Source organism: Helianthus annuus, chromosome 8 (genome assembly GCF_002127325.2).
Source record: "Helianthus annuus cultivar XRQ/B chromosome 8, HanXRQr2.0-SUNRISE, whole genome shotgun sequence".
Lineage (NCBI taxonomy): Eukaryota > Viridiplantae > Streptophyta > Magnoliopsida > Asterales > Asteraceae > Helianthus > Helianthus annuus.
This window is the reverse complement of record NC_035440.2, coordinates 48,536,157-48,560,485: the sequence shown is the minus strand read 5'-3', so window position 1 is coordinate 48,560,485 and position 24,329 is coordinate 48,536,157. Positions and strand designations below refer to the sequence as shown.

The 24,329-nt window shown below is 35.9% G+C and overlaps 2 protein-coding genes across 4 annotated transcripts; one reads left to right on the top strand and one right to left on the bottom strand.

Moving 5' to 3' along the window:
• Positions 1-1,720: 1,720 nt before the first annotated feature.
• LOC110872854 (nucleolin) lies at positions 1,721-8,913 on the top strand. 3 transcript variants are annotated; one of them, XM_022121739.2, is made up of 12 exons: positions 1,722-2,241; positions 2,299-2,314; positions 4,362-4,891; positions 5,277-5,366; positions 5,520-5,759; positions 5,849-6,064; positions 6,176-6,689; positions 6,802-6,998; positions 7,929-8,215; positions 8,306-8,349; positions 8,478-8,575; positions 8,699-8,913. In XM_022121739.2, the coding sequence occupies exons 1-12, from the start codon at positions 1,861-1,863 to the stop codon at positions 8,750-8,752; spliced, it is 2,667 nt and encodes an 888-aa protein (XP_021977431.1). In that variant the 5' UTR covers positions 1,722-1,860; the 3' UTR covers positions 8,753-8,913. The 3 variants fall into 3 exon arrangements, with proteins under 3 accessions (XP_021977430.1, XP_021977431.1, XP_021977429.1); XM_022121738.2 differs by having other exon boundaries at positions 1,721-2,314; positions 8,493-8,575; XM_022121737.2 differs by having other exon boundaries at positions 1,722-2,314.
• Positions 8,914-10,732: 1,819 nt separating this feature from the next.
• LOC110872855 (hypersensitive-induced response protein 4) lies at positions 10,733-13,672 on the bottom strand. The gene is made up of 5 exons (XM_022121740.2): positions 13,185-13,672; positions 11,832-11,952; positions 11,540-11,631; positions 11,319-11,415; positions 10,733-11,245 (listed from the first exon to the last, which is right to left on the bottom strand). Exons 1-5 carry the CDS (start codon positions 13,377-13,379, stop codon positions 10,881-10,883), a joined length of 870 nt encoding a protein of 289 aa, XP_021977432.1. The 5' UTR covers positions 13,380-13,672; the 3' UTR covers positions 10,733-10,880.
• Positions 13,673-24,329: the final 10,657 nt, after the last annotated feature.

The window sequence follows — 24,329 nt, the reverse complement described above, 5'->3', positions numbered from 1 at the left end:
TCCCAAGACCATTTTGGTCCAATAATCTTTCATGCAATTTGCATGGTTAGATGCAATTTGATTGGGCAAGATTTGTGGCAACCTTCTCTCTCATCCTTTTATTAATTTTTGTATGACAAAAATTAAAAAACACTAGACATAATTTTTCAAGTGCAAGACTTGAATTCTCTCTCAAATATTTCGGCCAACATAAGGGTTGTTCAAAGGGTTTTTCAAGTTTGATTCAAGTGTTCAAATCCTAGCTAAAACTAGAGTGTTTGTTGGAAGGCTTGGGGTATACAAGCTTGAGGTCTTCTACACTTGAAGGCAACCGTTCAAGAATCATCATCTTCTTCATATCCTTTACTCCTTGGAAGGTAGTATTCTAAACACCCTATGGTTGTGTTTTAATTTTTGATAGCATGCATGTTCGTATATGGATCCGGGTATTGGGTTTTACATATAAAATGGGTTTTATATCTTGTAAGTAACATGTTTTAAACAATATTTTTCGCTGCGTTTTTATTTTATATGGATAAAATACTTTGATAAACATGTGAAAAACCCAACATAGATGAGAGAGAGAAATAAGATATATAGAAATTTGGAATGAAGTGTGAAGTGTGTATAATATATATATGTATATATAATTTATTTTTATTAATTTATTAAAATTTTTATGCATTAGACACTTGTTCCTTATACTCTTGTGCATATAAGAGTTGTACTTTGTGTGTAAATGACCAAATTACCCTCATAGTTAACAGAGTTGGTGGATTGTGTTAGAAATTTGGACTCAAATGGTTAAGAAATATGGTTATAGGGACTCAGGACGTTAAACATTTTGATTTTAGATTCAAGTGATTAAAACCTATAAAACACATAGACTCAAAAAGTAAAGTTCCTGTACAATAACTTTAACGCGCTCTAAACGTACAAATAACATGAAAAGGCAAAAAAACGCGGTGGCATTTTCGTAAATATTTGCTTGTAGGGTAATTATCAAAATTACTCTACAAATGATCCTGTAGAGTAATTTTGATCTTGTAGAGTAATTTTGATAAAAAAAAAAAACTATACCTTACCAAAAAGCCCCCCCAAAAAAGGTTACCCACCCCCCCCCCCCCTAAAAAAAAAACTGACCCCCACCCCCAAAAACCTAAAAAAAAACATAACCCCCACCCCTCCAAAAATCTAAAAAAAAACCTAACCACCACCCAAACTAAATGCTAAAAACTAAACCATAAAGCTAAACCCCATAACTAAATGCTAATTTTTTTTTTACAAAATTACTCTACAAGATCAACATTACTCTACGAGATCATTTTACAAAATTACTCTACAACATCAAAATATTTTACAAAATTACTCTACAGAATCATTCGTAGAGTAATTTTGAATTCTATGTTGTTTGATAAACTTGCAGATTAATTTTAATTAATTTGTAACAGTAATTTTGATGCAGAGTAATTTTGATACACTTGTAGAGTAATTTTGATAATTACCCTACAATGTCAAAATTACTATACAAAAGAACATTTTACAAAATTACTCTACAAAAATTAAAATTACTCTACATGATCATTTGTAGAGTAATTTTGATAATTACGAAAATGTCACCGACGTTAAAGTTATTTGTATTTATCTTTTTGTTCAAAAAGTAATTTACCCATACATGTTTTGTGAACCAAAAGTTGAAATAAAAGGATAACGTGTTAGGGCAGAAAGGTAATTTGTTCCCTCGGTGTTAACCGGCCTGTTTAGTTTGTTACAACATCTTTCCTTATATCGATCGATCTGTACGCACATTGCTGTTACAACTTCAAGAACCCTAACCCTAACCCTAATTCTACCCCTCAATTAATCACCTTCAAATCGGACATGCCTCCTCGAAGAGCGTCGGTAAGGCGCAATAAACCAACAGCCACCACCGCAACTACACCTGTAGCCGCTCACCAATCACCGGCACCAAAAGTCAATCCATCGGATGATTTGAAAGTCAACGAGCCGGTACCTGAGATACCTGTTCCGGAACAAGTTTCCGATCCCAATCCTGCTGAAATTGAGGCCGTTGCTGTTGATGTTGCATCCGAATCGATGAAAAAGGAGGAATTGAATGAATCGAAGGATGAAAACGGTGTCGTTGAGGAGGATTTACCGTTGGGAAGTGAGGCTGTTGATGAAGGAAAGAAAGTGGTAGACGAGGAGACGAAAGAGGAAGAGGATGTAGAGGAAATTGAGAATTCGGATGAAGAACCGGAGGAGGGCGAAGAGCAGGAGGAAGATGAAGAAGAACCGGAGGAGGATGAAGAACCGGAGGAGGAACAAAATGCAGGTATGAGATTACTAAATGTGAATTTGAATATTGAATTATTAGTTACAAGAGTTATATAATTAAAATGAACTTATAGATTAAGGTTATATGGAGTATGTGTTATCGTAATTGCATGATGAACTTATAGATAGGTTTTACAGTTTTATTATAATCTTAGGTAGATGCTTGAAAATTATGGTGGTTCAAATTTGTGTTTTTTTTAATAGTTTGTCAAGTTCTTGAAGTTGAAACATAAGCAATTGCAATATGATCTTCAAATTTGTAAGCTTAAGAATGAGAAATAAGTTATTTTTCTAATTTGATAAAGAGATTTTTCTGTAGTATATGTCCTCATAGATGCATGATGAGCTTATATATAGTTTCTTACAGTTTTATAATTATCGTAGACAAATACTTGAAAGGTGAAACTATGTTGGTTCATTGTCGTATTTTTAACGTTTATCAAGCTCTTGAAATTGAAACATAAGTCATTGCAATCTTCAAGTTTGTATTTTTCTCTTCAATCTTAAACTTTTATCTAGTTTGATAAGATGTTTTCTCATAGTACGAAAGGAGAGAGAGTGTGTGTGACTTATGAAATGCGAGTTAGCAAGATGGGAAACAAGTTGGACATTTCATCTTGCCACCTTGGTTTAAAAAAGCGCGAGGCGCTCCGAAGCGTTTTGGTTCCAAAAGCTTTAAGCGAAGCTTCAAGCGCGAAGCGAGAGCTTCACGTATACAAAGCGCTCAAAATAAAAAAAAATAAAAAAAAATATTGTACACATCAATATGACCTATTCTACTTGTTAATCAATAATAAACACAAAAACATGATTAAAAAAACACACTTAACACATAAAAAGCATAGTTAAAACATAAATTAAAGTCGAGACACACTTAAAACATAAACATAAAATTAGTCTTTAATCAATAATCATCATAATAAAGTACGTATTCATCTCGGGTCACCAGATGAGAAGGACTTTTCCGAGGCAGCAGTAGTGCTGTTTGATCCTGAGGCCATTATGATTTCTAAACAGAAATCAAGTTGCAGAGAAAATAGAAGGAGAAAGAGGAAGACAGCGGCTGATATGTTAAAAGACAGTGGCTGATTATTAGGGTAAAGAAGTAGGGCCTCATTTAAACCCTATTTAAAGACTATTGGGCCTAAAAAATGGCCCAAATGTGACCTGATTGGGCTGAAGCGTCGCTTCAAACCATCATCGCTTCGCGCTTAAAGCTCGCTTCAAAACGCTTCACGTGTTGTAATGCTTCAGACCAAAAAAAGCGCTTTTCCAAACGCTTCAGCGCTTCACGCTTAAAGCTCGCTTTTTTAAACACAGCTTGCCACTTTCCTGAATTAATGCATTGTTGTTTTGAATCTCGGATTGCAGTCATTTTGTCCTTTTTGTGAGGTCTGAGATCAGTCTAGTATCTAACAAAATTGATCTCACATGAATACACGATAAAAGATTGTGTTAAATTACGACACGGAAACGTCACATAGATAAATTATTCTTCAAAGAGACAAAATTCGGACCTTAAGATGCAATCTTGTTTAGATTTCGGCTTCTTCAGTACAAGACCAAGGTCTCCTTTATCACCTCTAAATATTTCTTAACAAGTGTTAAGGAATTACAAGCTCGCAAGGGCCAACAAGTAAGTATACAGCACTTTATCTTGCTTGATGTCATCTGCCAGCTCATGCACTTTTAAGTCTTCAAATTTTCCCAATAAGTGTTAATGGGATGCTCAAGTTCCTAACCATCAACAGACGAATAAGTAGAATTGCATTTTGTCTGTTATCATTTCCAGCTCATGCCCTTTAAATGAGCTTAATATGATGAGTTTATTGGTGATAGTTTGTGTGATTGTTGCTCTGCAGTCTGCAATATATTCATAAACTTGTGGACTCTTGTTAGAACATGCATACACATCTTTGAAGGATAAATTGATTTATTTATTGTGACATTACTTTGTGTTCTCTTTTAGTATGTTTGTGGGCATGCTGATTGATGGTACCACTATTGTTGGCACTTGGCAATAAGTTCTTCTTACCATATTGCAGAAATAGATTCTGCTCAAGAAGAAACGACTGCTACCCAAGTTGATGACTCTAAAATACTTAATGACAATAACAATGATGTTAAAGATTCTGACATCGGCAAATCACTTTGCAAGAATAATGACGACATAAAGGGTACAACAGACATGACCTCCATTCAAGCTGTTAGCACCCAAACTCTAGCTATCGAAGAAGATTCCATGGAGGACATGTATGATGATGAAAGTGATGATGAAAACGAGGGAGATGATGCAGATAACGGAGGTGGTGAAGATCAAGATCCTTCTATTATTGGTCAGGATTCTTCCCCTGATAATAAGAAAGAGAAGGGCACAGAACTCTATGTTGGAAAACTGGACAAGAATGTAGTTGAAGAGGATCTTGTTAACATCTTCCAACAGTTTGGGGAGCTGAAATCAACTAGAATAGTGAGGAAACCAAACAATAATAAGAGCAAAGGTTTTGCATTCGTTAGGTTTGCATCTGTCGATCAAGCAAAACGTGCTCTTTCTGAGTTGAAAGATGGAGTTGAGGTACGGCTGTAGGGCTGCAAATGACCCGAGTTGAGTTCATGCCTCGAACTCAGCCCGGTCACCTTAACATGAGCTCGAGCTTGATTCGATAGCCTTTATGATGCAAGCTCGAGCTCGCATCAAGAGCTTTAATAGCTTGAAACTAGTAATAGAAACCATTTGTCAAGTAAGCAAGCTCGATTTAGTTCAACTTCAATGAGCTTTTGAGTTAAATTTGAGCTCAAATTACTCAAATAAAACTCAAATTTTTGCAAACCCTAGGTACGAGCTGCATGTTTAGGTTTTTCTTTTTGTAACTGACAGAAGGTGAAATTGACATGTCATTTTTATATTATATCTTATCACGCAATTAGTCAACAACACAACATATTTTTCCTAATATCAGGTGAGGGGCAAACGTGTAGTGATATCAGCAAGCCAGGACAACGATACACTCTATTTGGGAAATATTTGCAAAACATGGACAAAAGAGCAAGTAAGTTTGTATGTGTCAGCATCACATAATACGCAGAACATGTTGTGCACCCTTTTACCTTATTGTACTTGTTTGGTCATTTGAGAATAGATTTTTTGGCTATCTATCAATTATCAACTGCTAATACTCAATGTTTACTCTTTCTTTATCAAGGTGTTACAACAATTGAAAGAATATGGAATCGGAAATATTGAAGTGCTCCGTATTCCTGAAGATCCCAAGATTGATAAGAAAAACAAGGGGTTTGCTTTCTTGGAGTTCAAAACACATGCGGATGCAGTAGAAGCTTTTAAACGTCTTAAAAAGCCAGATGTGGTTTTTGGTCGTGACATAAGTGCTAAAGTTGCTTTTGCGGAAACACCTAAGCATTTAAGTGATGAAGACATGTCACATGTAATAGAAATCGAACTGATTGTGTGATATATTTTTTGCATTTTTTTAAAATAGTCTAGTGCCGATCATAAAAATAAATTATGTTTTAGGTCACTAAGGTACGTTTGGAAGGAATCACTAAAGATTGGACTGAGGAGAAGGTTAAAGATATTTGTGAAAAGTACGGTGAAATTGTTAAGATAAATTTACGCCCAAGCACACGAGGTAAATACAAAGATTTTGGGTTTGTCACTTTTAATTCTCCGGAAAGTACTCGAGCATGCGTCGAGGGGATTAATAATACTGCTATTGGAGGAGAAGCCAAGGTATATATAATATATCTATAAATATATGTATATCGACTACGATATTTGTGTATATGGTAGTTATCATTGTGACGTATTAGTTATCACTATGGTTATTGTTTGTTCTCCCAGATTAAAGCCAGCATTGCAAAGTCTCAACAGATGGGTCAAATTCAGAAGCAGGGTTTTCAAGGTGGATACAAAGTTGAGAAGCAAAGTGAAAACTCTAATAAAAAAACACAATCTAAATCATCAAAGATGAAAGGTGTTTCGAACGCCCAGCAAGCTAAAACAAACAAAAAACATCCCTCCAAAAATAAGATGAAAGACAACATCGTTAAGCCTCAACAAAAGGGACCACATAAAAAAGATGGTGAAAGCTCTAAAGAGGCCGGGTTATCAAAGATGAAAGGTGATAACGCCTCTCAACATGGTCAAAGAAAACGAAAAGCATCCTCTGAGCAGAAGTTGAATGCTCCCGATCTCGGTACTCCAAAAAAACCAAGAAATGGAGGTCAAGCTCAAAATAGTCAACCTGTCTCTAAAGCAGGAAGTAACAAAAGAAAGAATGCCTCGGGGAATGAAGCCCGTGAAGACAGAGGTAACAGAAACGCACAAGGCAAAAAGCCCTTCAAGAAACAGAAAGGTATTTGTTTTTGTGTTTTACTCATTATAAGTGGAATTAACCCATTCGTAAGTTAGGTAAACGGGTCAAATTTGAGACATGTATTTTTGACCCATCTCCATTGAAATTTTAGGCAATATGCATGGGCGGGAAAGAGATAATTTTAGGAAACCAAAGAGTGATGCGTACACTAGAAGAGGACGTGATGAATACAGAAATTCCAGCAGATATATAGACCCATATGCAGCACCAAAATATGCTGCATCTGCTTCCAATGATTATCATGTGGCTTCTGATCATTCGTTGTCTACAAGGCGTTACAAGGAGATGGTACACTTGATGATCCTTTATTTCTATTCAATATATATATATATATATATATATGTATATGGGGGACGGTTCTATGCATAACACTAAATATTGCGAGAACCAGGGTTTAAAAGAACGGAAACGAGTTTCGAGGCGTTTTCCCTTCGCCTCACGAGGCGTAAGCCTCGAGGCAAAACGAGGCGTAAGGCCGAGGCTGTTTTAATAAATAAATATAAAAATTATATATATTATAAAAATAATAATACTAACTAATTTCATCATCAGATTCATCAAAATCATCAAAAACACACATAAAAAGACATGAAATGTTTGAAATTGACACAAAAAGTCAAAAACATCAAAAACAACTATCAAAATGCCCTGAGGCGCAGCTTTCTTAGCGCCTCAGCCCCTCTGAGACGCATATACATTAAAAACGCCATGAGGCGCGCCTCAGACTCGTTTTTTGGCCGTTTCGCCTCGAGGCGCATGCCTCAAACGTTTTTTAAAACCATGGTGAGAACACGCAGAACAAAATGAATAACCCATTTTTTCAATCCTAAAAGCCTAAAAAGTAAATGAAAATGTTACAAATGTATGATTTATTGTTTCTCACACTAGAATTCAAAACAAAATATGGAAAAATTTCAGTTTTTATATAACCTACACATATGTAGGTTATGTGTAGGTTAAATTTTACGTACATGTATGTAGGCTATGTGTAGGTATTAGGTAAAAATATATGGTTTTTTTATGTATGTATATATAATATACATATGATGATATGAATGTAAGAAACATAAGATTTAAAAAATATGAACCTTAAATCCCAAAATTTAGTGATTTAGAGTTCTTTTTGTTCTCGCAATAATTAGTTCTGTAATGATCCTCATCCTATATGTATATATCTGGATGTATGGATATACAATTTGATATTGTGAATGGTTTTAGGAACCGCATGCTGGATACATTGAACCATCGCGCTCAGGATATGCTCCTCAGCATGTAGTTAGAGCTACTCATAGCCAACATCATCAGTCTATGTATCTTGGACCGCCTTCCACAGGTCAAAGTCAACTTTATCCGAGATATTTAGACCAACCTGTTATGAGTCAATCTCATAGGGGGGGTTACATCGAGACTACTGCTGTTGCACCTGAGGTTCAACCTTATAGAGATTACCGTCCTTCTGCGATTGTACATGTTGCTCGCAGTCCTTATGAATCTGGGCTTGCAAGGTTCACTCTCATACTTTTGTTTGTGTTCATAGTTTGACGTTTACTTTATAATCTGTTTTATATCATTATTATTGTTTTCTACTTGTATAGAGTTCGGCATGATGACAGAGGGGCTGGTGCTACTTATGTTGGAGGTAATTCTTTACATATTTACTTAAATATTTTTTTTATTAGTAGATGTATTATTTTTAGCTCGTCTAATCGATTTTGAGAGCATGCTAATGTACTATTAACACACTTAATACATCTCATCAACTTATAGGTCCACCTCTTTCAGCTTCTCAAGTTCCAGATCGCACAAACTACTTGGGTCCACCTCTTTCAGCTTCTCAAGTTCCAGATCGCACAAACTACTACCAGGTCCCCTCTCTCTCTCTCTCTCTCTCTCTCTCTCACACACACACACACACAGCACCTTAAGGAGTCTATTCTTTTTGTTGCTAAGTGTATTTATTTGACGGGTCTGGGATAAAACGCATGCAGGCGGCTGGTGGGAGTTACGGTGGAGCTTACAATGCTCATAGGGGATACTACTAAGTAATAAGCAAATAAAGTTGTTTAATTCTCAGGGATTATTTATCTTATGTCGGTATGTTGCGAATTGTTCTTTAAATTTCCAATGTATGTTTTAACTTGATCGAAGTCAGCACAATTGATGAATGGCTTGCCTTTAATTTCAAAATTTTCAACAAAAAAAAGTTTTTTTTTTTTTTTTTTTTTTTTTTTTTGAATGGCTAAACTTGCATACCATGGGTATTGAACCCATGACCTCCACCTGCTGTACACCTTATCTAACTCACCAACACCATTGAGCTTCTTCTATAATTTTATTGTCTTATAATTGATACGTATTTTAAATAAAAATATAGATGTTTATACCAACTTTATCATATAAGATTTGTTCTTAGACTCGTATGAGGAATAGTAAGAGGAAATCACACATAGTTCCTTTGTTATGTTGGAATTACACATGTGTTGCGACACAAACATACAATAATATTGATTACATTGGTTGATCGTGTGAAAACAACAATCCAAACAACCATATCCCACATAGAAAGATAATCACATTATCATTTTTTGTTTCACTCAATAAGGGAATGAAACCTCGCCGTTAGATTAAAAGGCAATAATTGAAAAAAATAAACTAAAAGAGACTACTTCACTGGATCAATTACCGGTGCAAAAAGGCATATGATCACACAATACAAATTCGGGTTCGAAATTTGAAGTGTTGAGGTCACCTGCAAAACTAGTGAGTTGCCAAATGGCCCAAATCAGAATAATCAACTACTAAATCTAGTGAATCATCTAAAAGGCATACAAATACCATTTTATACCATGCGTGCTGGGCGTGTTTGGCCAGTTTTTCTGTTTTGGCATTGTTTCACGCTTTTGGGGCATTGTCTTGGCCAATCACCTTCAGCTTCATTGCTTTTGTCCAATAAGATTTTTTAATGTTTTTTTATTTAATTTTATTACAAATATAATACCCCACAATGCCCACTACACCCATTTTAGAAAAACGCCCCATAATACCCCATTGCTGACTGGGCTGCCACATGGCGCAAAACGCCCAAGGGTGGGGTGTTAGTCACTACACATGGTCTTAAATGTCATTTTAAGACACCCTCAAAACTCCTTATGCTACAAACCTCTGGCGCAATTTTTTTTTTGGACTGAAATGTCATTTTCCACCAAACCACAAAGACGAAAATAGCAATTAACTCTCTTTATTTAACAAAACTGTGTTAAATAAAAAATTAATAGAAACTCTTTTATAGTTGAACTAACCCGACCCATAACGACCAAATAGAAGATTCGAACAAGTGACTATCCGTAAAACTAGGGCTGTAAACGAACCGAACATTCAGCGAACAGTTCGTGAACCGTTCGGCGGGAAGTTCGTTTATGTTCGTTCGTTTAATAAACGAACGAACATGAACAAGAAATTCCGTTCGATTAGTTAAATGAACGAACACGAATAAAGGTCTCGTTCGTTCAATTGTGTTCGTGAACTTCGGTAAGGTGTTCGTGAACATTCGTTCATTTGCATTCGTTTATGTTCGTATGTTTGTGTTTTAATTAAAGATTTTTATACTTTCATATATTTTATCTGTACTTTTTATACTGTTAAACTTTTATTTATATCATTACCCCAACAATTAAACTAGGAAGCCCTCTTTCACCTTGTTCATGCACCATTTCCCTTTCTTTTCTCATTATTTACATCGAAGAATATGATCTACCTCCGTTCCACAATAAGGCATTCAAGTTCTAGTGCTACTCTCTGGGCCATCCACCTTTATCCTTTATCGCGTTCGCCAAATTTATTTGTTTTCGCTTGTGTTCGTGAACCGTTCGTGAACACGCTCATTTCCTTAATGAACGAACACGAACATAAAATCTCGTTCGGTAATTGTTCATGAACCGTTCGTGAACACATTTATTTCCTTAACGAACGAACACGAACAAGGCCTTGTTCGTGTTCGTTCGGTTCGTTTACAGCCCTACGTAAAACCAAATAGGCTACCTGGTAATAGTATTTACTACCATTTAGAAAAGCAAGATAACCTCAACTTCAGAACTGTTTTTCTTTATTCTGTAAATACATATATAAAAAACAAACAAGATCCGATACATAACAATGTCAACCCCTTAAAAGTTATCCACTGGTGCCTGCATTCGCTTCCATGAGCCCGTTACGAATCTGATCACCAATGTCTCTGATATGGCCCGGCCCGTGTGGTATGAAAACGGTCGTGTTGTTTGATGAACTTCCAAGATCTTTGATAGTGTCAAAGTACTGTGTGATCATAATAAGATCCATTACCTCTTTTGCAGATGCACCTTCAACCGTATGTGAAAAGTTTAATATGTTTTCTCTTAATCCATCGGTTATCGCTTGCCTCTGCCTTGCCACACCCACTCCCCCTAAATACTTGGCTTCAGCTTCGGCTTCCGCTTTCTTAACTTGAAGTATCTTATCAGCTTCTCCTTTGTATACACTAGCAAGTTGAAGCCTTTGTGCTGCAAAAATCCAACATTATTTGTAAAATCCAAGTTTAATAAAGGGTAAATAGGTGATTTCATTCTTTATTACCTGCATTGATCTCGTTCATTGCTCTACGCACAGAGGGATCAGGTATGATGTCCACCATCAGTATGTGCTCTATTGTGTAACCGTATTCTCCCATCACCTGATATATAATAGCACAGTCGGAAAATATTTTAATGTTCGAATAAGGGGTAACGTCGCGTGATTAGTGGCAAAATCGTAATTTTGTATGGCTTTAAACCATGGATATATATCATTTAATATACCTTCTCAAGTTCCTCCAATACAGTTTTTGCAACTTCATCCTTCTGCTCAAAGAGTTGATCCAACGTCATTCTTGGAACCTGTGCTCGAACAACTGCGACACAAGTTATCATATAAAAGAATAGAACTTTTTATTAAAGATTTGACAGTTTTGGAGAGAGTGTGTTTTGGGTCAACACAGTCGGACTGCGGACACATTTTGACCTGTTATCCAACGTGACCGACGCATCTTTCCATGTCTAGTGATATACGAACCGTCGAAGACGTAAAAAGGTTTGAGTAAAATATATTTACCATCGAAAACATAAGCTTGAATTTGTTCCGCGGGGTTCTGCAACTCGTAGAATGCATCATCGGCACTTTGCTTTATTACTCGGTACTGAATTGATGAAATTATCTGAACAAATACGTTGTCCTGCGAATCGAGAAATGCAAAAAAATATGAAAATTTAAGTAATCAGCCTAAACGACATAACTTATGATATTACTGTGGCTTCTAAACCTTTCTCACAGGAATTTGTTTGCATTTCATATAGGTAAAAAAAATAGTGATAAAACATATCACCTATGAATTTAACAATAACTAAACAATTCAAAAAAAAAAAAAAAAAAAACCCTAGCTCTAGGCTCTGATCATTCAAACGAAACAATTCATACAAGAAACATAATCACTTGATCTATAATAATAATAATAATAATAATAATAATAATAATAATAATAATAATAATAATAATAATAATAATAAGAATAATAAGAATAATAAGAATAATAAGAACAACAACAACAACAACAACAACAACAACAACAACAACAACAACAACAACAACAACAACAACAACAACAACAACAACAACAACAACAACAACAACAACAACAACAACAACAACAACAACAACAACAACAACAACAACAACAACAACAACAACAACAACAACAACAACAACAACAACAACAACAACAACAACAACAACAACAACAACAACAACAACAACAACAACAACAACAACAACAACAACAACAACAACAACAACAACAACAACAACAACAACAACAACAACAACAACAACAACAACAACAACAACAACAACAACAACAACAACAACAACAACAACAACAACAACAACAACAACAACAACAACAACAACAACAACAACAACAACAACAACAACAACAACAACAACAACAACAACAACAACAACAACAACAACAACAACAACAACAACAACAACAACAACAACAACAACAACAACAACAACAACAACAACAACAACAACAACAACAACAACAACAACAACAACAACAACAACAACAACAACAACAACAACAACAACAACAACAACAACAACAACAACAACAACAACAACAACAACAACAACAACAACAACAACAACAACAACAACAACAACAACAACAACAACAACAACAACAACAACAACAACAACAACAACAACAACAACAACAACAACAACAACAACAACAACAACAACAACAACAACAACAACAACAACAACAACAACAACAACAACAACAACAACAACAACAACAACAACAACAACAACAACAACAACAACAACAACAACAACAACAACAACAACAACAACAACAACAACAACAACAACAACAATAATAATAATAATAAAGGTAACCTTGGTTTTGGTCTCGATTTTGACTTCAAGAGATTGGATCCTGGTGGATAAAACACCGGCGAGATACTGACCGGCGCAAGGGTTGAAGAAATTGAGACCGGGCTGGGCCAATTTCTCGAAGCGACCCCATTTCTCAACGATCCCAACGCTGGCTTGATCTATGCACCCTACAAACACACACGCTGCGTTCCCCATCACCTCCTCCTACTCTCTCTCTCTCTCTCTCTCTGATTGGTCGATCGATCGATGTCTCTGTGATGTGAAGATATTAGCGTCAACGTAGACTCTGAAACCGCCTTGCGACCGACGAAGTCGTCGGTGTGTTTATGTTACTTCACATTAATAGTCCCTCGTGTATCATCAACGTGTCGCTAACACTCCTTCATTCATGAGAGTAAATTTTTGGGCTTATTATGTTGTCGAATTCGAGTATTTGAATAATAACTTGGTCATTTTGTTAGGTGATACTTCCAAATTCTCAATTGGATAAAGCAATCACGTGACCTATTGACTGACATTCTTATTTCTTAGGTGGTATAGATTTTACACAAGAACGTACATTATTTTGTATGAATAAGCTTCTTAACGTACATTATTTTGTATGAATAAGCTTCTTAACGTAGTTAAATGTTTTATTGTTTGTTTTTCAAATTCTTACATTATAGTTTGAAATGTATTTTGTAATATGTTAACATAAACAATAGGGGTCTTCTAAACAAGTAATCATGCATCAATAGTAATTTTCTTTGAGTAAAGAAAAAAAAATTACTATTGATGCATGATTACTTATTTAGAAGACCCCTATTGTTTATGTTAACATATTACAAAATATATTTCAAACTATAATGTAAGAATTTGAAAAACAAACAAAAAAACATTTAACTACGTTAATTAAAACAAGTCGGTTATATTACACCCTTCTTTGTAAATAGAAAATTAAATAAACTTCCTTTCGTTGCTTTAAGTATCTCTGAACATATGCATAAGAAAAACTATACATAAATTATAAATTGCCAAGTATACAAGTAAAGCAGAATTGGTTAAAAAAATAATAGGATTTCGGGGCCGCAATAATATGGCGGCCCTAGGTGAAAGCCTAAATTACCCTTTAACAAAGATTGGTGAATCTATACATCTAAGAGAAATTACCCTTTAAAACCATTCAAATCAGTAACAACAACAACGAAAACGTAAGCAAAGACAAATAAAGAGAGAAACCTGAATGAAATCAGACAAGGATGATCTCTGTGATGTGGCGGCTGTAACAAAGAAAATGAAATGCAACCCAAAATTAGAGGATAAATACGACGATAATCACATCAAGCTACAAATTTCAAATCAAATCAAAACTAAAACACCATAATAACAGAAAATACCTGAAAATAAAGGGAGTAAAGATTCACACATCTCTCCTCTCTTTCTCTCTCTATACATACATAGATATAGAGAGAGAGAGATAGAGAAAAAAAATGTGAAAATAAGATATATGGATGTGGGAATAGTAGGAGCCAAAATAAACCCAATTGATCTTAGAAGAGACTAGAAAAAGAGGTCATTTTGGGGGATTTTGATTTTTGAGAGAGAAATGAGTGTGACATAGAGAGTGTGGAAGATTGGGGGTTTTGGTTTTGACATAGAGATTTTGGAAGATTTAGGTTCTACATGTTGTTGTAGAAATTGTACATATAACCAAGTTTGGTCTAAGGTTGTATGAAATCATACTTCATTGTACCAAGAAACCATGTATGGTCTAAGGTTGTATTGATCATCCCCCTTGGGTGCCAGGTCAGATTCTCCCGCTAAAATATTATATGAGCTAATTTGTTTATTTTTGGTATTTTGTTCACATGGGCCGTTTTCCAATTATTATTGAGTAAATTGCACAAAATGTCCTTTATGTTTCCTTAAACTTGTAGGTTTCATAATGTTAAGAACTTGCTAAAAACATCCTTTAAGTTTATTTTTGTTGCTGGTTCAATCCTTTAGAACTAACCACGTTACTTGAATCAGTTAAATTCCCTCGCATGCATAACATGTGAGTGTAAACTCGTCATTTTAGTTGATCTTCTCATAAAACCCACAAAAAAAAACACTCAAAACTAGTTTCACATGTGGGCTTTGGAAACATGAAGAACCCATTCACATGTGGGCTTTGGAAACCTAATCTTTTTTGGTAGTTGGGAATTAGGGTTGGAAATATTTAATGCATCAACCTGCCATGTTGAAGATTCTGTTACTTTTTGGGTGGACCCACTAAAATATGCAAAATCCCCAAATTGCCCTTGTGGTTGCATGCATTCTAAATTAGGATTCACACCATGATAAACCACCTTAAATCTTCTATTATCATTCCTTCTAATAACCAATTGCCTTCTTGATTCCAATGCATGTTTTTTAACCAGCAACTTCAATTCTTCTTTATTAGTAGACAACTGGCCAACATAGAATGACCTTCTTCCACCCCTGGCCCCCGATCTCATCTTTCTCATCTTCTTCAGACCCTTCTTTAATAGATGATCATTTTCATTAGCACTTTCAAAATCTTCAAGGTCTGTCTCAATGGGTTACTCTTCATTTTGTTTTTCATCATTCTGATTTTCTTCATGATTTTGATTTTCTAGATCATTATCTTCTAGTTCAACAACTGCTCTAAATGTCTCCATATCCACTTCAAGGTCTTGAATCTCATTGTATTTATCAGTATTGTCATCTAACTCATCACCATCATCATTATTGCTTTTCCTATGCTTGTTACATTCATGCACTCTTTGGTCATCTCCTCATCCGTATTAGGTGCCTCATGTTTCATCCTGTAATATGGATCATCATAATCCTTTTCATCATCAGTAAACTGCAAAGACTCTTCCTCGGTATCATCAATTGCATTATCATTAAACTGCTCATCTTCTTGTGTATTTTCATTAAAATGCTCATGTTGTTCACTATCTTTAAACTGCTCATCATTTACACCATTCACACCTAAGTCAATGCCACCTTCTAAGTTATTTACAACATTCACACCTAAGTCAATACCACCTTCTAAGTCATTTCCCTCATTCACACCTAACTCATTTAGACCATTCACACCTGATTCTACATTATTGCCATTTTAGGTATCAACTGATGGGCTACTTTCATCCATCCACTCTAGTGCAAATCTTCTAACACATGCTATAGGTTTAGCTCTAGGACGAACAGGAACATTCCCAACTGGTGGGCCATCTTGATCAATTTCTTCAATTACTACATTTGATGTTGCTTTAGGTGAAACAAAATATGTGTCAAGTTTTGTCGTCCAATGTTCAACATACACCTCAATCTCTCTAATCTTACCAACATATTGACATATATCTATCACATCCTGATCAGTCCTTAAATCCCTAATACCTTCATCCAAACTTTTATCCAGAATCCTATAATGGTAATACACAACTTCACCCTCTGGATAATGCAGCGTCTTAAACATCGTGTTAAACTTAATAACTGAGAATTCATCAGCATCTATGTAATCAATATGGTTGCTTTTACCTTTTACATACTTCAACACAGGTTTAACCATAAACTCCCCACCATGGAAAATGTGAATGCTGAACATTGTAGGCTCACCAACTGAAATGAAGTAAAACAGAGGTGAAATTAGTGTAAAAATTTTCATGTTAAAACAGAGATAACATTTGGGTTTTCAGTTGCTTACCATACTCCACATACGGATCAAAATGTTGTGCATAACCACGAACACACCACGTTGAGATGTCGTGAAGATTCGCCATTTCTCTCCGTTCGATTGTAGATGATGATCAACGAGATGGATTGAATTTTTTCAGTGGAATTGCGAGTGTAACATTTTGGGGGTAAACATATGGTTTACTGTTGGTTGGTGAGATAAATACAGGAGCATTTATGGGTTAATAAGCAGGAATGGACGAAAATACCCCTCACGTGGATTGCACGTGGGGGGACTTAATACCCCTCACAAAATTGGACTCAAATGGTTAAAGAAAATGCTTATGGGGACTCAGGGCATTGAACTTTCTGCTTTTGGACTCAAGTAGTTAAAACCCATGAAACACAGGGACTCAAAAAGTAATTTACCCATCATTTTTTGACACTTCCATTATGAATATAATTTGATGTATTAGGCTCACTTCAACTCATTTAAATTTTTTACTACAGCAACAATATGATCTAGTGCCTGCAAAATCAAATGTAGAGGACACATATGGGCCATAGCTGTTTTGGTCAAAAATTACCGAAGCAATTAAGTGATCAAATTAGTTAAGTGAGGTAGTGTGCTAGAAATATCTGTTGTAAATATGCTGAGTTATTTGTAAAAACAATTTGAGTATACGACTCAGGATATAGAGCTGTATCTATGATCAAACAATGAGCAAAAAAGGTAAAGGGTGACACCGGTGTTGGTGCACTACATCTGTTGATTTCGTCTTAGATCAAGTCAAACATTGTATTGTATAGATTAGGGCGAGTTTTACGAGAAAACTGAAGATTGTATGTGTTTTAGTAAGAGGTTTCGCTTGTAGGGTCATATGCATGAGGTTCCGCTTATGTGTTCACATAAGGTTTCGCTTATGTGAAAATGTCACTTGAAGCGAAACCTAATCACTATAAATACCCTTAAAGTGAAATCATTTGTAACTTTGACGATTTCCATACCGAGGTGCTGCCGGTGTGACGATTGAGCTGTAAACGTTGATAAATCAATAAAACAGTAGATTAAAGTGAAGTGCAAGCTATTTCTACCTACGTTTCTTGTTATTCCGCACCTGAAACATAGGAGAACGCCTCTGAACGACTCATTCGGGTCAGTACGCGATCCTACAAGTGGTATCAGAGCTTGGGAGGAGGTTTTCTATAGAAATTAGCTGAATTTCATCATCGTTTCTTTCTTCTACACCTTCTAGTTTCAATTCAGAAAATTGTAACGGTCAGATTTGGCTCAATATTTCTCAGATTGTGCGCATTAGAACAAAGATAAACCCTGGAAAGTTTCGGACCAAAATTCGAACTAAAAATGGATGAAATGACCTTCGAAATTGGTTTCGCTTCAAAGGATATAAGAGCTTTCGCTTATTTGGACAGCTAGTTCCGCTTCTGTGTCACATCAATTGATGGTTCCGCTTCAAACTACTATATAGTTCCGCTTATTCGGTCATTTTTCAGTGGTTCCGCTTCAAATTACGAGATAGTTTCGCTTGTGTGTCACCATAACTGAGGTTTCGCTTCAACTTCATCAGGGTTTCCGCTTCAAGGTTCCGCTTCAAGAGTCTGTTTTGGAATTTTGCTTATTAGGTCTCGCTTCATTGAACATATAAGGTTCCGCTTCAACAATTTCGCTTATTTGTCATTTTTCTTGGAAAACGTGCAAAATCATCATGGATACTGAGTTTTACAATGCGTTCGCTACTCCGTCTGGTCCAGCTGCGATTGCTCAGGCTATGAACTTAGAAAACGAGACGGGAACCACCCAAAAGCCCCCGAAATTGATAGGTATCGAAGAATATTACGGGTGGAAAGATCGATTCGAGAACTGGGTTCAGGCAAACCATCTTAGATCATGGGAGTGTATATTGAAGAAGTATGTGTTGCCTCGAACAGAATTGCAGGTTATCAAACAGTTATCCGAATTCACGGATCAGGAACGGATGATGTACAAAGCCGAGAAGATGATGATCAGTTTATTGCAGCAAGCGATCAAAGAAGATATATTTATTCTGTTACAGCACGTCAAAACTGCGAAGTCGATCTGGGATGCTCTTAAAGTTAAATTTGAGGGAAGCGAGAACATGATAAAGAGCAAGAAAGCATTGCTAAAGAAAGAGTTTGATTTGTTCAGCAGCTTACCGGGAGAGGATACAAAGAAGCTGATTGAGAGATACTGTCACTTAGTGCGATCATTGTCAATGTTGGGTGTTGAAAAAGATCGTGAAGAGTGGGTAGACAAGCTAGCTGATGCGTTACCACAGAAAGAATGGGGAACATATATGATGATTCAGAAAAACACGGGTGTTTATGATGGGTTGACTATTTCTCAGTTCATTGAAAAGATCGAGAGTCAGGATCTGGAACAGCAAAAGATCGCGAGGATGAATAGTCCGAGTGGTCAATAGGATGTGAAGATGTACTACAAGGGTAGCATTCCGGTTCCAGAATCTGAGAGAAGTCCGAAAATCCAAACTGCATTCAGTGCTGGGGATTCATCAGAAAAGGCTGATCAGGGATCTAACAAAAGCAGTAGTGGATTCTCATCATTTCCGAGTGTCAATCCTAAAGGATCTAACACAGGCTTTCAGTCTCAAAGTACGAAAACTGGAAATGGTTATGTGATTCAGTGTAACATAGCTTTAAATCTTCTAGAAGGTCAAAGCTTCTCAGAAGACACTGCTAAAGACCACATGGCACTTCTTGGTTCTGTATTGTTATCTTATGAGGGTCTTGTTGCTGGTCGGATCGGGAATCCCATGCTTACAAAAGAGGATTACAATCAAATAGACGCCGAAGAGATGGAACTTATGGATATCAAATGGTGTCTTGCTAGTGTTCTTCGACGTGCTGAAAAGTTCAAAACAATCACCGGAAGAAATGACTTTCTTGATGCTCATGTATCTACTTTAGGTTTTGATAAATCTAAGGTTACTTGTTTTCGTTGCAGGGAGAAAGGCCATTTCAAACGGGAATGCAAGAACAGAGAAATGAGTGGAGCTCAGAATCCGTTCGGAAAAGATGACTACCACCGGAAAGCTATTTATCAGCAGGTTGGTCAATCACAAGACTCACAGACGGCTCATGGTAGGAAGATTGAAGATTCTAAGAGAGCATGTTTAGTGGACTTCAACTGGAGCAACTACATATCTCTTGATAGCAAAGCCTGTATAGTTGATCAAGATGATGAGAGACTACCTGATGGCTTTAGTTGGGATATGTTCGTTGATGAGAAAGGAGAGTTCAAAGCCTTCATTGCAAAGATTGTCAGAGAGCCAGATATGTTTGCTACATGGATGAAGTCTATTGGAGTGAATGTGACAAGTGAGGATGAAAAGTCTGTTACATCTGATGAAAATTCAGAAAGTGTTGATGAACTTTTAGAAAATGTTGAGGAAATTTCAGAAAGTTCAGATGAGAGTGTTGAAAACGTTGCTAGTTCTAAAAAGGAAGTTGTATTTGATCAAACACCATCTGATTCTGGTTCATCAGATGCTGATTCTGAAAAATCTGTACAGTTTGATCAGTCACCAGTTGATAGTAGCAGTGATGATGAGGAAGAGAAACATATAAATGTTGCAAAATCTCATCTTTCTCCTAAAAGTTTTCATTTCTATTTTGCAGATCGCTTGGAAAAGTTGAAGGCAAAAAGAGCTGCAAAAGAACAAATGGAAATGAAGACTGAAAGTGTTGCTGAAGAGAATGATAAGACTTAGCTAGTGAGTGAAGAAAAGATATCTGAAGCTGAGAAGGTGAAAGAAGAAGAAAAAGTGATTGAAGTTGTAAAAACGATCGAAATTGAGAAGATTGTTGAAGTTGTCAAGCTTTGCGAGAAGTGTTTGGAAGCTTGCAAGGAATGTGCAGCAAAAGATGACATAATAGCTGAGTACGAGAAGAAGAAAGAGCAGTTACTGTTTAACCTCAACTACATGAAAGAATCATATGATGTCTTGAACAAAACAGTAACTGGTCTACAAAAGACAAACTCAGAGAGAGAACAAGCACTGACGATGATGAATGCAGTCATGATGTCAAAGCAGAAAGCCATCAACTTCTACATCGAAGAGAGTGCCAAGTGGAAGCAAGAGTTGGAGACCGAGAAGATCGAAAATGAGAGGATTAGACGTTTACTGCAAAGCCATTCTAGTTCTGATTATCTCATTGATCGTATTTACCCAACTGTTGCAGGAATGGAAGCTTTTCAAGACGAGAAGCCGAAGGAAAAGAAAACTTGTGGTAAGAAACCAACTGTTAGCTATAACAAGTGCCCGCCTCCAATTTGGGAAGGGTACTCTCCTAGAAAACCAAAATGAGGAGCAACTTGAAAAAGCAGTCAATATAAAGCTTAAAACTGACACAACTGACGTTTTACCAGATAACATTGATGTCACGTTTACCTCGTCCGATACTGATCATGAGTCTGAGTTGATCAAAAAGGTGCTCGATCAGGTGTTGGATACTGATGAGGAGTCTGAGTCAAAGTCTGAGTCTGGAGGGTTACATTCTTCAGTCAACAGTGAAAATTCGTCGGTTAAACGGTCTTATAGTAAAGAGTTTTTGTTATCAAAAGCAAATTTGAATGATGAAACATTCGAAGTTGTTTATACTTTGAATGGTTCTGACAAATTATATTACAACAAAGAGTTCCCAATAATGAGTATTAAAACGGAATTGATTAACAAAACTTTCAAACTAATAGAAATTAATATTCCTGAATTGAAAGTTTTGAAAAGTTTTGAAAAATCTAAAAAATATACTTCAAGAGTTCAACAACGGTTAAACAAGAAAAAATGTTACAATTCTGGTTCCGTTTTTCAAAAGAAACCTAACCAAAATTGTAGTTACAAAAAGAAAGGTCTTGGTTTTATTCCACCAGAAAATTATAAAAATGATAAAAATTCTAAAACAAAAACAGAATTTATGTCAGGTGGAAGCTCAGATGAGGAACAGAAGAAACCATTCTGGAGACAGTCAAATCAGGAGTTTCTTGCTGAAAGAAAGAAGAATGGAACTGAAGTGTTTTATCAAAGAGAGACTCGTACCTGTTACAAGTGCAATGAAGCTGGTCACATTGCATGGAATTGTTCAAAGAATGCAAAAACAAAAAGGGAGTTTCTCAGAAATTAAAAAAAAATTGTTGATATTGAACCACCAACTGAAAAACTTAAGGTTTTTGAAAATTCAACATATGAGACTGGTGAATGTTCGAAGAAGAATATGTATGAAAAGAAAGGAAAAGACAACCAAGTGTGGGTGGTTAAAAGGAATGATGTGAATGTCGGTGATGAATCTGGTTCCACAAAGCCAGAAGAGCCACAGGTTGAGGAGAAAATTTCGGTGAATGATGATGAATTTCCATCACTGAAATTTGAAGAAGTTAAAAAGAAAATTGGAAAAGTTGATATCTCGAAACAGTTTTACACTGAGAAAAATGAATTTGATGTCGAGAAAACTTTTAATGGAAGTGTAAAGAAAATTTTTGGGAAAATGTTAAACGGGAAAGCAAAGGGGGTTAAAGATTTCTATGCAACTAAAAAGGCAACTTATAACCCCACTGCGCAAGAATTGAAAGCCATCAGGTCTGAAAAGACTTGGATGGAAGTTTGCTTTCCATGATAGTCTTAGGACTATGCCGGAGATCTCAAGTTTATATCGTGGATCAGGAATCGGCATCATTCTAGTGTTTGAAAAGTTTGTTTGAAAGATTTTGAATAGTGTATGAATTTTACAGGTAAAAGGACTACGCCAGAGCTTCCAGGTTGGTAATTGAGAAGCAGGAATCGGCATTTTTCTGACCAATTTGACAAATGGTAAAGAGGTTTCTGTAGATGTCTCATTCCTACAGGAAAACCTACAAGTACAAGTGGTATTCTTTGGGTTTACTTACAAATGGTATTTGATTGTTATACTTTGAAGAGATTATGTTTACAAGTGGTACAGAGGTCTCTGATCTGCAAATGGTAAATCAGGGACATTAGGTTGTACTTGATTTACTATACATATGAGATTGGTAAACAAGATGATGAACCATATCCCCATGCTTCACAAGTGGTAAATTTAAAAGTGGTAAAAACAAACTCATTTTCCGGAAAAATCATTTCGATTAAAACAAACTTAAGTGTTTTGAGATCTAAATGAGAAAATGGTTTGTTGATAGGGGGAGTTCAGATTGTTTATGCCGAGTGAATGGCGATTTGATGTGATTCGATGTCAGTTGTCAAGTTTCTGTACAGTTTTGTTTTAATTTTTACTTTTCAAGTGGGTCAAGAGTCTAGAGGTTTTCAAATTTTATTTGAAATGTGTTTGCATTTTAGGGGGAGTAGGAAAATTTCAGAAAATCCAAAAACATTTGAAAATTTGAAAAAGACAAAAACTTGATAAAATTCAAAAATGAGTTTCGTTGTGAAAAGAGGAAATGATAGTACATCAGTAGGCTGTCACAACATACTAAAGAAATGTAAAGATAAAATGTGATAAACAATCTCACTGCGGGTATGCCAGTAGGTTTTCGCACATTTAGTAGATTGTGACGAGATATAAACTAAATTTCAAACTTGCTTGTTCTGTGGGTTAACACAAACTTGGATATATAGGTAACCCCTGAAATCTTGTTTGAAAGGTCCCTTATTCTGAGATACTAGGTCTTTATGCTCAGTGATATCTGGGGTATTATCCCGGGACTTCTGCTGTATGGAAGTACTGACCTAGTCCCCGGATAATGCTTTCCGCAAAAAGCTTGAAACATAGCTTCGCCCTCAGCATGCTGATGAAACAATAAAATTGATAGTCGCTGCTGTTGAAATAAAAAGATCCTCTAAAGGGGGCACACCGAAAAGTCGAAGCCGTTATCTCTCTGCGTATACGGAAGTATCGACCTGAGCTCTCACGGCCCTCGCATTTAACCCTTATACAGATATCAGCTGTGGTATACTCACCTGTAAGACTGAATATTGGGATCTGGATACGGGAGTATATTCAAGTAGTGAGACACACGAATAAGTCAGTATCTAAGACATTAACATCGTATCTCGGATCAATTGAACTTTGTGTGAGAATTTCAGTGGACCGATATACTGACAATCGAGGTGAATTGTTTTAAACTGAAAATGAAATCAAGCTTAACGGTGTTAGTGACATGTCTTAAAACTGATATGATCCTCTTACACGAACTCACAAAAATATTGTCTGTAAATATTTCTTTACTTCATTACATGTTTCTTTATTACAAAATCCAAAAAGATTTTCAGTGTGTTTTAGCATAAACTTTTGGAAAACTCAAAAAGATTTTCGATAACTGATATTGGAAAGCTGATTTTCAAAATTCCGAGTGCTAAACATGATGACATTGTTGTGAGGGGGAGTGCTTCAAATTATCAAAATATATGTTTTCAAATCTACAAGTGGTTCATCATAATTTGAGGAAAATTT

What these genes read in the sequence shown, in the direction of transcription:
- LOC110872854 (XM_022121737.2), top strand. Translation starts at nt 1,861, where the DNA reads ATGCCTCCTCGAAGAGCGTCGGTAAGGCGCAATAAACCAACAGCCACC. An exon ending in GGAGGAGGAACAAAATGCAG is followed by an intron (nt 2,315 to 4,361) that starts GTATGAGATTAC and finishes ACCATATTGCAG; the next exon opens with AAATAGATTCTGCTCAAGAA. An exon ending in ATCGCACAAACTACTACCAG is followed by an intron (nt 8,576 to 8,698) that starts GTCCCCTCTCTC and finishes AAACGCATGCAG; the next exon opens with GCGGCTGGTGGGAGTTACGG.
- LOC110872855 (XM_022121740.2), bottom strand. Translation starts at nt 13,379, where the DNA reads ATGGGGAACGCAGCGTGTGTGTTTGTAGGGTGCATAGATCAAGCCAGC. An exon ending in TCAAGCTTATGTTTTCGATG is followed by an intron (nt 11,632 to 11,831) that starts GTAAATATATTT and finishes CTTGTGTCGCAG; the next exon opens with TTGTTCGAGCACAGGTTCCA. An exon ending in AATGAACGAGATCAATGCAG is followed by an intron (nt 11,246 to 11,318) that starts GTAATAAAGAAT and finishes GGATTTTTGCAG; the next exon opens with CACAAAGGCTTCAACTTGCT.